The 13,688-nt window shown below is 39.9% G+C and overlaps 2 protein-coding genes across 3 annotated transcripts; one reads left to right on the forward strand and one right to left on the reverse strand.

Annotated features, from left to right (window-relative positions):
* Positions 1–846: 846 nt before the first annotated feature.
* LOC145498055 (uncharacterized) lies at positions 847–8,451 on the reverse strand. The gene is made up of 2 exons (XM_081477933.1): positions 7,416–8,451; positions 847–4,208 (listed from the first exon to the last, which is right to left on the reverse strand). Exons 1-2 carry the CDS (start codon positions 8,167–8,169, stop codon positions 3,544–3,546), a joined length of 1,419 nt encoding a protein of 472 aa, XP_081334059.1. The 5' UTR covers positions 8,170–8,451; the 3' UTR covers positions 847–3,543.
* A 67-nt stretch (positions 8,452–8,518) lies between these two features.
* On the forward strand, positions 8,519–10,481 carry LOC145498078 (uncharacterized). 2 transcript variants are annotated; one of them, XM_081477959.1, is made up of 3 exons: positions 8,519–9,102; positions 9,173–9,260; positions 9,649–10,481. In XM_081477959.1, exon 3 carries the CDS (start codon positions 9,718–9,720, stop codon positions 10,165–10,167), a length of 450 nt encoding a protein of 149 aa, XP_081334085.1. In that variant the 5' UTR covers positions 8,519–9,102; positions 9,173–9,260; positions 9,649–9,717; the 3' UTR covers positions 10,168–10,481. The 2 variants fall into 2 exon arrangements, with proteins under 2 accessions (XP_081334085.1, XP_081334084.1); XM_081477958.1 differs by having other exon boundaries at positions 8,519–9,260.
* Positions 10,482–13,688: the final 3,207 nt, after the last annotated feature.

Genomic DNA, 13,688 nt, shown 5'->3' on the forward strand with positions numbered 1-13,688 from the left:
ATAGAAACACAGAGAAGTTGCCTTAGTCACGATGTTCGTTATTTTCTGTGTTCTAAAAGACAAAGACAACATTTTGAATATATTTCAGTCGAGTTATAGAAACACTCGTGGAAGTTTGGAAGAACTTAAAAAAGCTGTGGAAACACTCGCCAATCGGCTCGTGTTTCCACGGCATTTCTCTCGTGGTTCTCCCAAACTTCCGTGTTTCTATATAACTCGATAGAAACATGGAAAATGTTTTCTATTTGCTAAATAAATGACCAAGCTGGTGATGGTTACCGCTTGGTATTGCAGACGGAAAGTTTTAAGGCTAAACTATAAGTTGACCAAACAGGGCAAGGAGTTTTGTGGAAAAACTGATACACCTAGAAAGGTAAGGAGCAGTCGGACTCTAGCGCTTTGTTCCCTGGGGATGATGGGCTAAGAAGCCGTCAGAAAACAACAACAACAACAACAACAACAACGGGAGGCGGGAGGGTGTGTGTGTGTGTGTGTGTCGGGGGGGGGGGGGAGGCGGGCGAAGGAATCACTGAAAATCTGGAGAACAGAAAAATATTTAAATTAATAATAAAAACTAAGCAACAAAATAAGAACCCGTAATACAGGGGTCTTATAACTTCGTAACGCAAAGGGCACGTTCCTTGTGGTAACGTCTTGGATCGGACAAAGATGACTTCATGAATGTTTTCCACTGTGTCACATATCCTAATGTATTCTCATACCGTTGCGTTTTTTTACATTTCATAACAATGCCAGAGGGCTTTAACCCTTTATGACCCACGGATTAACAACTCAGTTCATTGGCATCAAAATTGCCACTGCGTGCAGACGATCCATTTTCCAAGTTGTGTGGCTCATAGCCACTTTGATTAATATCCAGAAAGGCACTGATTATTATGCAGGAAGACACTCATTAGTATTTAAGGGGACAAGGAAGATATAATAATAATAATAATAATAATAATAATAATGATAATGAGGATGATGATAATAACAATAATCAACTTTATTTATTGAGAGTGGCAAACAATAGCAATAACTGAAAAACCAGTGGCCCTCGTATAAATATTTACAGAATAAAAAAGATGAAGTGTTAAAAATAAAAAAATAAAAAATAAAAAACTGATTCTCAAATATGCAACGATTATCTAAAAAAAAAACTGAGATATAAGATACACTAGAATATTAGAAAGCGAAGCATCGGATCAAGTCTAACAATTAAAATAAGAAAAATTAAAAATTAACATGATAAAATGGTCCAATTCCTTACAACTGTCTATAAAATGTTGAAGCTGTTGAGGTAAACAAAAACGGGCGTATCTTTGCTGACCTATTACCACTAGTGCTTACACCGGGTCATTTTATAAGAACGTTAGGAGGTAGGAAGTAGCATTAAGAAATCATTTCTGGCATAGCCTGCAGAACAGGTGTAATTTTTCGCCTCTGTTCGCCTAAAATACGCAAAAAAATTACGCCTGTTTTGCAGGCTATTTCTGGCATTACCATAGCAACAGCAAAAAATATCAACAACAGCGAATTGCAACGTTTTGAAAATACATAGTCATGCTACAAGTTAAAAATTACCCTGGTTGAAAAAAGTATCGATGAACATAATTCTTGTAAGGCTGCAATGCGACATCAAACTAACACATCTCAGATCCAAATTAGATAACATGTTTACACACTTTGACTTTGGCAAAGTCACAGTTGACACTGTTATTACTACTGGGATCCAAAATATCGGATCCAAGGTCCCCAGAGGTATCTTCAAAGAATAGAATAGAAACTTTCGGATGGAAAGTCCAGCACAGTGTCGAGAAATGTCTGCCAAGTTTAAACACTTGTGTCGTAGAAAAAGTAACTTTAACGTTTAAATTCTTGTTCACTGCTCAGCCTATCATGCACAGGTTAATCTGATGAAGAATCCTCCTCCATCACGCTTGTTCATTGCTGTGACAACCTCTCTTCCTGGCCTAAGACGAACATCTGAAACGTTCATCACTTCCAACTTCCCAGTTTCTGGATTGAAGACCAAGTCTTCTCTTCCATTACTTCCATTCTCTGAAATCTCCCCACTTTCCCCGACCTCGAACGCGATGGAGCTGAACCCATGTGTTTCACTCAAAAGCGGCGTCAGTCAACCAATCTACTATGAAATTGCTTTCTGTTGTGACTTAAGTGGCTAAAAAAGCGAGAGGGCATGGATCGAGAAACAAAAAAAAAAAAAAAGAGAAATTGTGTGGACAGGGTAGGTTGGGAAGAGAAATAAAACACAGATATCGCTCTATCGTCTTCTCAGGAAAAGGAGATTAATTTACGTCCCAGCGCAGCATCATGCATTTCTATTCCAATGCAACATCATATAGTTTTTGATCTGATCGAAGCCAAATTAATTAACAACCAGGAAAATTGGAAACAGTCTAAAACCTCTATAATTTCAGAGTTAAATGTACGTCTTTTCTTCTGACTTGTACTGCTGAAAAATTTCACCACTGTCCCAAACGGGGTCTCCTAGATCGAGCTGTCCTGGTAGAACTGGCTGATGTTGCTTCCATCACGAAGCCAGTGCTTCTGTCCATCTTGGCACGCGAGCCTCTCTCAGTGGTCAAAAACTCACTTGCATTCTCATTTTGATGTTATTTTAATTTTATTCCACTACTATGCAGGTCCATGAAAACTGACTATTCGTTACACATTACTGATTTTATTGAGAATGATATACACAAAGAGATATAAAACTGACAAGCTTACTGCTTGAAAAATTACTACTTTACCATAGGTTTGAATTTTTTTTATTTTTATAACCGATCATCCCCACAAGCAACGATTCAAGTCTACTAAATAAGGTTGACCATTAGCCCCCCACCCCACACTCCGAAAAAAACTCTAGTCAGCACAGGTGTGGTATTTTGCAATACCACCCCCCGGGTGAAATAGGCCTGTCCAATATAATTGCAAAGATGGACAAGCTTCCAGGACTGTGGAGCCTCTTTAACACGGACACCAAGGAAGCAGACAAGTGTCTATATCATGGACTGGGAATGGGAATTCTGGCTTCTCTGGGACCGAGTGAACCATCCGTATTATGAAGGTGTCCGCATCATGGAGGTGATTGTAAGGAAAGTTTCCAATTTATGTATTTCAGTGATTTTCCTCGTGCTAATGAAAAAAACTTCAACTGAAAAACTGAGAGTTAAATTTGTTTTGTTCTGCTACAGTGCGGTGCAGAAGTATTGCAATCGATTTCAACAAAGTTCACGAATCAGTCGGGGCTTTTCGGCGAAATAGGATGACATTTCGTTTCGAAGAAAAACTCGGAAGCCCTTTGTTTCTGCTGATGCCATATTTTGCGAAATGCTGCTTGGCTTAGGGATACTTTTGCAACGAAAGTTCTCGATACTGTTCGAAATTCACTTCAAGTCGTCGAAAATTCGTTGGACAGTTCGAACAACAATGCGTTGCTAACGAAACTTCGCTTGGTGTTATGTTCGTGTTATGAGTGACGGTAATATACATTTACTTCTCTACACCATGACAACTACTTTACATCAATGAGCAACACTGAAAGCTTTTGTTAGGCTGGTAAAGCATCAAAGGCCGTTCAGTGTTTTTTGAAGATGATTTTTGACGTATTTCTAAGATAGAAGCTATTTCTTCATCCTTGTTCATAACCTCTGCTCCTTCCTGTAAAATCGCCAGACATTTTAAACGAAAAGGGCTCTCCTTCGGCAAGAGGTTAAAATTTCCTTTCAGCACCTTACGCTTGGTTCCAGTCTGCTCAAACAGAAAGCATCCAACGCTTACGACATCCTCTCCATGGTCAGCCTTTGGTTCAATGTTTGCAATAAACAAGAGAAAGCGTCTCAAGTTATACTGAGGCATGTTTGTCCAAACTGTTCGTTCATCTCCGCCACTGGGTTGTTTGAGACCGATTCTGTGATGAGAATGCCACTCGCCAATGTGACAAACACCTTCCTCGCTGGTCAGATTGGAGCCGACCTTCTCCAAGTACGCCACGTCTTGGTAGAACGAGTGAGTCGTTCGCTGACAGTTTCGTCCTGGACCCAATACAAGCTGTATCACTGCGCTGTGATCGTCGGACCACAGACCGAACAAATCTCCGCCGGTCTCCAAGGTTTGATTCTTTAAAACCCAAGCACATATTTGCTTGTACTCATCAGCATAGATGGCCACTGTAAATTCTTTCTCTGTGGGCATTAGGAGACACATAGGAAAAAGTTAATTTGCTTGCAGCAATTGTTTACAGAAATGAGAGTGGCCCGTGTTAACCTGGCGTGACATGGAAATGAGTTTTGTTTCTGAGAAATCGCATGATCATGAAACAACGTTGACAAACATTTGCAACTTTGTTTTAATAGTATATCAGTGGATGATCAGTTGCACAAATCGGCCTCAAGGTGAGTTTGATGCCACGGTAAGTGGGATGTAACAAACTGTGGAAAGGTTTCTTTTAGAATAATAGCAAAAGCTGAGGAACTTTCCTCGAATAAGTATTGTAAATATGACCCTTAAATATTGCATGCAGGCAGGGGTCATTTTCCGAGAATCTCAGGAAGTATTTCAAGACAACTGTTCTAGCTCTAGTCAGACATAGCAACCGTGACAACAGAGAATCAAAACAGTTCTAAAATTCCATCAAATTTAAGTTAACAAACTTTTTTATTAGACTATTTCTGAGTTACCTTCTTCTAAGAGTTACAGAGCTGCGAATATATTTGTATTAAAATGTACTTAGGTTTATACGTTGTGATTTATATCCTATGGTGGGAAAATTATCAACACCTTGAATAAATATATAAATACATTAAAACTTGTTTTCAGAGTTATAGAGACACTATCCTGCAAGGGTTAGGGAGATCTACTGCTCGAATGTTACATTAGCTTCGGGTGAATTTTCTGGTTTGCTATCTATTTGGCATACTGATAATTTTGTAGCTCCTAGTACCCGATCCATTACTGACAGATATAAACCACAATTCGTTTTAATTACGTAATATCATTCTTAACAATTTTTAAACAAAATTCTGATTTTGTGAAGTAAGTTAGAATACAACTACGATTCTGTAGTAACATTTAGAATCTGTTTTTTAATATATCTGAATACGTGAAACATGTTGTCCATTGTGACTGATATTTCTCTGAATGATATTTAAGTCCCCGATACAGCTTTCAAGTACCATTTTAATTCAGTTGAAATCTTAACCCTTGATCTATATGTGAACGAAAGAAGTTGGATCGTCCTATATTCTATTCTGACATAAACATTCCTTATTTGGTATAAGCCCCTTCTCCACTTTCAATGTCGCTATCTACGGTCTTTCGTGCAATCCCTCTTCGAGTACGACGCTAAGATGGGAGAGACAAGAAGAATAGAGTGTTATTAACTTTATCTGAGAACTTTTTTCCTCAGGTTGAAGACACTGAATTTGGATTTTAATCTCTAGCAATTTCTTTGTAATGTGTTGCAAAAATGTTGCTCAATGAATCCTGCCTCATGCAAGAACGTTTTCGGCCTAGCTGACAAGAGGTCATTTTCCTAGAAAACTTGGAAGTCCGTAGTTATAAGCTACATGTTTACCTATTAAACCTCTTACAACAGTTCGTTTTCGTTTGGATATGTTTCCCTCTGTTTAAACCTGATCCCTCAGAAATTCTCACTTGCATCGGATCTAATGGCCTTGTCAGCTCAATTCAACCAATAGGCACCTTAAGCAACAGACGTTTTCGTTGACGACGGCGACGTGACGACCGATAAGAAACTGGGGCTAGAACGGCTTCAGGTTGCGGTCGCGACAGCAAGTTACCATCCTTAAAGAAGGATTTCTCGGGCTAGCATCACATCTTTTTGTTTTGTCCACTCCGTCTACGAGTTGAAGATAAACTATAGTTGAAAAATAACTCGATGGAATTAAACCTTATACTATTCATGTTTTACTAAGAGATGTACAATCATTGCGAAAAATAACGAAACAATTTAAGTTTATAAACTTTGCCTGCTTTGAAATGTCAAACGTAAAGAGCAAAAATTATTTTATTGTAAAACGTGTATTGCTAAAGCAATTAATTGCGATTTCTAACCAAAGTTTGGATCACCGCTCATTGAGAAAAAAAAATCAGGTGTATTTTTAGACTGCCAAGATTACACACACATAGATTTTGAACAAAATCTCAGCTCACTGCGTTTTTCATTCGACACACTGATCGGCCGCTCAAATACAGGAGTTTCGCCAGCTCTTTTGGTAAAGAATCGTAAACAGCATTCTGCAAAGGATGCAATAATCTTGTATTTACAAGAAATAAAATCCAGGCGAGACAATTTGGTAGCGCGAAGTTTGCCAGCTCTTGTAAACATTAAAAATGTACATGTACACACAGTTCGAATACAAAATTCACCGAGTCGATTAAAAAAGCCTCTACGTTAAACGAAATACCAAGACGAGGGGATTGCAAAAATTAAATCAATGTTATTTCAAGCTATAGCAATCTACCGATTACACGTTGAGAAAATCTGAAAAAACTAATTATACTGAGCGGCATTACGTTGGATGAAAGCAACCTCTTCGCTGAAGGCTAGTTTGACATGCCAAAAACAATTTTTCAGTTAAGAAAAAATGAGTCCAGGAATACTTCCAGAACATTGTTTTAAGCATAAAGGCAATCATTATGCAACTTTACCTTGGTTCGGCACCAAAATAGCACAAAAGTAAGCTAAAGGGGATCAAAACAAAAGATTAAGTACTCACGTTTTCGTCGCGACGTGAAACTCCACGTTCTCACGTTCTCGACCTCAGGGCAACGTCAGGTCACAACGTATTGTACATGCGCAGTGACATCTCGAAAGAAATGTCACGTTTCCGGTTGCCGTCGTCCGGCCGGCGACGTCTGTTGCTTAAGGTGCCTAATAACGCGCTTAAAACTATGATAACGATTCCTGGTTCCTTTTGCAGCCCAAAGTCAACTGAACGAAATTTTTCTTTGTGGGTCGTTCCAATATTTTGGTAATGAAGCTTATGCATGTATAATTTGGCACAACATAAGTGCAAAAAATTACATACCCCATTTCATTACATCTTTGTACCAAGCAATGCGAACAGCAAAGGCAAGGACTAATATCAAAGACAAAACATTGTAAAACAGTGGATTGCTCGTTCTCTCGTTACCGTCGATCGGTTGGTATGACGGAACAGCTGTCGTTCGGTCACTCAATCAGAAAGTCGGTTACAGAACATTTTTTCTGTCATTCTATTGTTAGGTCAGTCGGTCGGTAGGTAAAAAGTCGCACTTCGTGCAAACTCTGGAGTGCTTTAAGATTGATTAGTCCTATTAGGTCCTTTACAACAATGCACAAAAAGGGCAGCGCCTCCTTATTTCGTTTACAATTCGAAACAGCATACCCTCTTCATTTTCGTTCTTAGTCTCTGGTTCCTCTCCGCGTTTCAACCGCTTGTTCGTTTCAACTTCCACTCTGACATCTCCTCCTTTTTGCTTGCGGGACTTTCTTGGCTTCTCACTGCCCATCACGGGACGCTTGTTCTTCATGTTTCTTCCAGTGTGTATTTCTTTCAGAGACTTCAGTTCTTCATTCTGGTTTAGACACTCTGCTTCTTTCTCTAAAACGCTCAGACATTTTGAACGAAAGGGGCTTTCATTTGGCAGCAGGTGGAAGTTTCCTTGCAGCACCTCCAACTTCTGGTTGGTTCCCTTCACAAATTCGAACAGAAAGCATCCGACGCTAACAGCTTCGCATTCATAGCTTTGAGTCTCAATGTTGGCAATAAACAAGAGAAAGCGGCTCAAGCCATATGTAGGCATGTTTGTCCATACTGTTCGTTCATCTCCGCCACTTGGTCGTTTAAGACCGATTCTGTGATGGGAATGCCACTCGCCAATGTGACAAACACCTTCCTTGTTGGTCAGATTGGAGCCGACCTTCTCCAAGTACGCTACGTCTTGGTAGAACGAGTGAGCCGCTCGCCGACAGTTTCTGCCTGGACCCAAGACAAGCTGGATCACTGCGCTGTGATCGTCGGACCACAGACCGAACAAATCTCCTCCCGTCTCCAGGCTTTGATGCTTCAAAACCCAGGCACATATTTGCTTGTACTCGTTGGCATAAATAGCCACTGTAAATTCCCTTTTTGTCGTCATAGATCACAGCTAAGGCCAACGTTTTACTTTACACAAGTCTTTGCAAATTGTTACCCCGAAATGATGCAGACTCTATGTGATTTTCACTTTCGCGGAAAAATGAAAACAAGGTAAAGCTTTTGACCAATAATTTAAAGGCTTTTTGTATTTAGCCTGGCGTGACGCGAAGACAACTGATTTCTTGGAAATCGGGTAAGTTAATTCGTGTCAAAACACCACAGATGGTTGAACATTTGAATTTGAAAAGTATTTATCAATTATACATATCTAAGTGAAAGAAGTGTAGAAACATTTTTTAAAAACGTCAAATATATACGTTCTTTCATTCGATTCATTCGATGAACTTTAAGGAATAGCAATATTATGCGCAACTCATGATCAGACATCTGTATTTTTATAAACGCAACCGTATGATAATTATAGTATCTAAGATTAGGAATGAATGCTTCCTTTGTTGATGCATAAATTCCTAGAAAGTCCACATTGTTTACTCTCAACCGTGACAAGCATGAGTTTTAGTCAGGTCAACAGCGTGGACATGATATATCTCATGATTCTGAGAAAAACAGGATGTTGTTTGCATGCCAATCAAGCCATGGCTGTCATAAAGCTGGAACCCCCCGTGCTCGTTTTCCTCCTGCTTGAAAATTTTTCTTTAGATTATGAGCGGACCATGGGCAGCGGAGAATTGTGAAGATGAATCATTCTTATTGAATATAGTCCCATTTAAGTTGGTTGTGTCACAGCAGTCATAATTCTTGGCTTGCTCTGTCACGCAATAAAAGTACTTTAATTAACCACCGAATAGGCTAAAAATCACGAGATATAGATTTTTCGACATACGCGTTCGTCGCTTTATGCACGTACCTCCACAACTCTGAAATTCAAAATGCGCTGGTTTCCAGACGAAGCAAGCTACTAAGCTGAAAAGTTGTAAGCAGATATGAATTTAGCACCCCTTATGCCTGATGAGGATAAAAACTTTTTTAGTTTTGGATTTTAGAACATGATGACGTCACGTGCAAGCGACGAAGTTATTACATGTAGTCACAGTCCTCGCTCGCCTCGCCGTATTGTTCTTTTATCTTGAAGTAGGTCATAAACTTCAACAAATGATTGAATTGCAAATTCGATTATCTTTCCTTTTATTACCATCAGAAATGATGATGTTCAGACCTCTTCGTAATGTCGCAAAATGCCGAGCTTCTTAAGCGAAAGAAACCCGCTAGCTAGAACAATCGACATCTGTTGTCCTCACTCAAAGAGAAATACCGAGGTTACACCTTAGCTTGGAAATTAAAATAGAGAAAAGAGAAAATCCATTCTTAAGTTTGAGGAGTACAATGTGTCGAGTGTGATAGCATAAATTTGTGTTCTACATCGTTATTGTTATTTCGTGGAACAGTTGTGATTGCATGAAGTAAGGCAGTGATTGGCTCGCTTATAATTGGTTGTTTACATTCGCGCTTTGGCACACAGGAAGTACTTCCGCAATTCTTCTACCCACTGTTAAAGCGAAAGCACCGAGCGACGAAGCTTACCGTGAAGATGGGTTGGAGTTTGCAGCAACAGGCAAGACTTGGATTGGAAAAAGATGTTTTGGATACAAAGTTAAAGAACGTGACGTGGATTAACCCCACATCAGCTGGAGATACCAGAGTCGAATGGCGAGTCAACACTAACAACGGCAACAGCTACACGCTCCGTGTGTACCTCGCCAGTGACTTTCCAAACAGCTGCCCGGTACTTGTTGTAAGCTCTCCTTCTTCTCCATTGAGGAAAAAGGATGGATCTCTTCTTAACAGTACTGACGGGAGAGATCACGTTTATTCAGCGCACGATGGTTTGACGAAAATTTGTCACTTTATCACAGATAAGTGGACGAGCGAAAATACCATATACCAAGTCTTAATGAAAGGTCGGATCTGGTTAGAAGCTTATGAGATTCACCTGCGTACCGGAGAATATCTTGACAAGTATCTGGCACACATGCAGTGACTTAAAATTAAAGGAGCATTTAGTAGTTTGTATGGCGAAATGCCTTGTTTGTCCGAAGTAGGTTTGTCACGCTCAAGCATACAATGATGATATTAAAAATAATCCTAATAATTAAGAAGACACTGTCTTCGAACTGAATAACAAGGTAGCGAGGTTGAAATATATATGCTGCAGTAATATAATTATACAAGCAAAAATAATGGATGGATTTTAAGAGCGCTTACTATATTGAATATGTAGCGGTTCACTGGCAAGTGTGTTTAAAAGTACTGCACATAACGCCCGCTGATTAGTGAAACAAATGAAAACTGAGTTTATTTTCAAATTTTCAGTTATATATATATATATATATATATATATTTTTTTTTTTTTTTTTTTTTTTTTTTTTCACATGTGCAGTATTTAGCTCCAAAGTTGTGGGTCGTGCGTGCAGTGAACACTTGTATTATAATTAACCAGTGTAATTCTGTGACGTTTCATTTCTCGGAAGCTTCACATAGTTGTTTTTCACTGCCCGTCGACAAAGGGGCATCATGAACACACATTTGTTTATACAGGCTCAGTTGAGACACCAAAACTAGAATTCCTATGGCGAGTGTTTGTAATTTGGCAGGAAAAAGGACAAGTAGTGTTAAATGATATGTTTCTTGTAGAGCAACCTTTTCCCAGAAGTCTTCGAGTTTTAAAATTCTCAATTCTCTGCGGCATATCATAGGGCTTAATAAAGCGAACTCAAGCCTGACTGATTGTTGACTTATTTAGTGGAACTCTCCGCTCTACTTAAGTTCTTGTATGTGCATATTTTAAAGGAAATACTTAACGAATTGATCATGCAACTAAATTGTCATTGTTTGTGTGAAAATAGACAAAGACTTGAGGGTTGTCCAATACACCCAACTAGAGTCGATTCGTGTTTTAAATTGACGATTCGACCAACCGGATGTCGATTCGAGGACCCTTTTGGATGGAATCGACACAAGTCGTTTCTCTTTCTGTCGATTCGTCATGCCGGAAGTCGATTTGCGCCAGACTTAGAAAATATAGCGCATCTGGGCTTTGAGGGTGGGTTGAAAATGTTGTCGATTCGACACGATTCGATCGAATCGTGACGAATCGTGGCCCTTGCCGTCGATTCGTCATACTGGAAGTCGATTTGCGCCAGACTTAGAAAATATAGCGCATCTGGGCTTTGAGGGTGGGTTGAAAATGTTGTCGATTCGACACGATTCGATCGAATCGTGTCGAATCGACAACATTTTCAGCCCACCCTCAAAGCCCAGATGAGCTATATTTTCTAAGTCTGCCGCAAATCGACTTCCGGTACGACGAATCGACAGCAAGGGCCACGATTCGTCACGATTCGATCGAATCGTGTCGAATCGACAATATTTTCAGCCCATCCTCAAAGCCCAGATGAGCTATATTTTCTAAGTCTGGCCCAAATCGACTTCCGGTATGACGAATCGACAGCAAGGGCCACGATTCGTCACGATTCGATCGAATCGTGTCGAATCGACAACATTTTCAACCCACCCTAAAAGCCCAGATGCGCTATATTTTCTAAGTCTCGCGCAAATCGACTTCCGGTATGACGAATCAACAGCAAGGGCCACGATTCGTCACGATTCGATCGAATCGTGTCGAATCGACAACATTTTCAGCCCACCCTCAAAGCCCAGATGCGCTATATTTTCCAAGTCTTGCGCAAATCGACTTCCGGTATGACGAATCGACAGCAAGGGCCACGATTCGTCACGATTCGATCGAATCGTGTCGAATCGACAACATTTTCAGCCCACCCTCAAAGCCCAGATGCGCTATATTTTTATCAATTCATTTGATAACAATAACAAATAATCATTCAAACTATCATATGTCAATTAACAACTCCCAAACGATCCAGAAAAGCTGCATAGTTCGCAAGTCTAACCCTTGTTTAAAATAATATGGTTTCTGTGGAAAATGTCCGAAAGAAATACTGAAAATATAATACATATTAACAATACCTTTTCATTCGCTTGATAACAGGTCCACTTAGTGTCACCTTGTGCCCCTTTTTGCAGCTTGAGTCATATCCAAACCTTCTGTTGAAAGTCTGTGCGAAAGTCGCGAATGGCACGGCACCCACTATCAAAAAGTTGGCACACTGCTTCACTAGTGTCATCTGGAAAGCAGTGTCTTCAGATGACAACAAAAATTCGTTGCCTAAGCAATCGTCATTAAACTGGCGTTATCCCTCCTGCGTCCAATAGCCATAGTGTTCGTATATCTTGCAAGTGCGACAGCATTTAGTTACTCGCGAAGCAAGATAGCTGCCACGCTGTTCGTGGTAAATAACGACAACATGGGTATTTGGATCGACAGCTAAAACTTTGTTACAGCCCCTACATCTCTCTTGTAAACTGACAAGCACCGTTGCCATTGGCTTCCCAGAATTCAAACTGAAGTTGTGAAAATCTGGGAAGCCACGTTCCACATCCCCAAACTCAGGAAACAAATAAAAAAAACCTTCCACCTCACGAGCAAAACTTTCGTCCTCGCCATCCAACCGCTTTCTCTTTCCATCAACGACAATTTCCTCCTTTTCGCCACAAACATACCTTTTCACAACCGACGTAAATGAACATAACTTTAAAAAACTCGTTCCAACGAAATTAATAACAGATAAAAAACGAAATAAACGCATACGATCTTCTAAAAAGCCAGCCATCTTTTGAACGAAATCTCACCAAAGTTACCATGCGAACTGTAATGAATGCAAACATACCATGAGAGCGAGGTAGCAAGTGAGAAAAACAAAGAAAGGGACTGGAGTGAAATTAATAATCCGAATAAAGTGCCCAAACCAGCGTCAATATTCCGCGGAAAACGCCATAAACAACCGTCTTTTAATAAACATTTATTACGAGCCTTAACTATAATTTAGGAATAAGAAACAGGTTATCAAAAAGGATGGTGAAGTAATAATAAATTAACCAATCAATCCAGTTATAAAAAAGCTTGCGGCTCTGTTACCAATCGTTGTTGGGGAACAAAGCCAAAGACTTCCTAGTGAAGAAGCACACATCGAATTGAAGAATAACATTTCAATACCCCTTGATTAACATTAGGCAATTAACTTAGGTAATTTCTGTTTACGCGAACAACGTGAAATTAACGTGCGCCTTTTAGAAGAATCCTGTAACCAAGGATAGTGTGTGGTCAAAGTATGCGGCCTTTAAACAAACCGATGGCCACGGGCGAATCGTGTGGATGAATGAATGAATGAATCAATTAATTAATTTTATTGAAATGCCCGTATTTTTAACCGAATGACAGGTCCTCAACCATATTATACCTTCCGCGAGTCGACTTCCGGTGAAACGATTCGACTTTGCAAGGCCGATTCGCGACGAATCGTGCAAATCGACTCGAATCGCAACAATTTCACACTCCCAGTTATTGCCTAGCGCGAGTCGACTTCCGGTGAGACGATTCGACTTTGCAACAACGATTCGCGACGAATCGTGCGAATCGACTCG

Source organism: Orbicella franksi, chromosome 9 (genome assembly GCF_964199315.1).
Source record: "Orbicella franksi chromosome 9, jaOrbFran1.1, whole genome shotgun sequence".
Taxonomy (NCBI): domain Eukaryota; kingdom Metazoa; phylum Cnidaria; class Anthozoa; order Scleractinia; family Merulinidae; genus Orbicella; species Orbicella franksi.

Bases quoted from the DNA above. Each gene is read 5' to 3' on its own strand.
- LOC145498055 (XM_081477933.1), bottom strand. From the start codon at position 8,169: ATGACGACAAAAAGGGAATTTACAGTGGCTATTTATGCCAACGAGTAC. The intron at 4,209-7,415 runs GTATGCTGTTTC...TAATGCCCACAG, and splicing joins TAAGAACGAAAATGAAGAGG to AGAAAGAATTTACAGTGGCC.
- LOC145498078 (XM_081477958.1), top strand. From the start codon at position 9,718: ATGGGTTGGAGTTTGCAGCAACAGGCAAGACTTGGATTGGAAAAAGAT.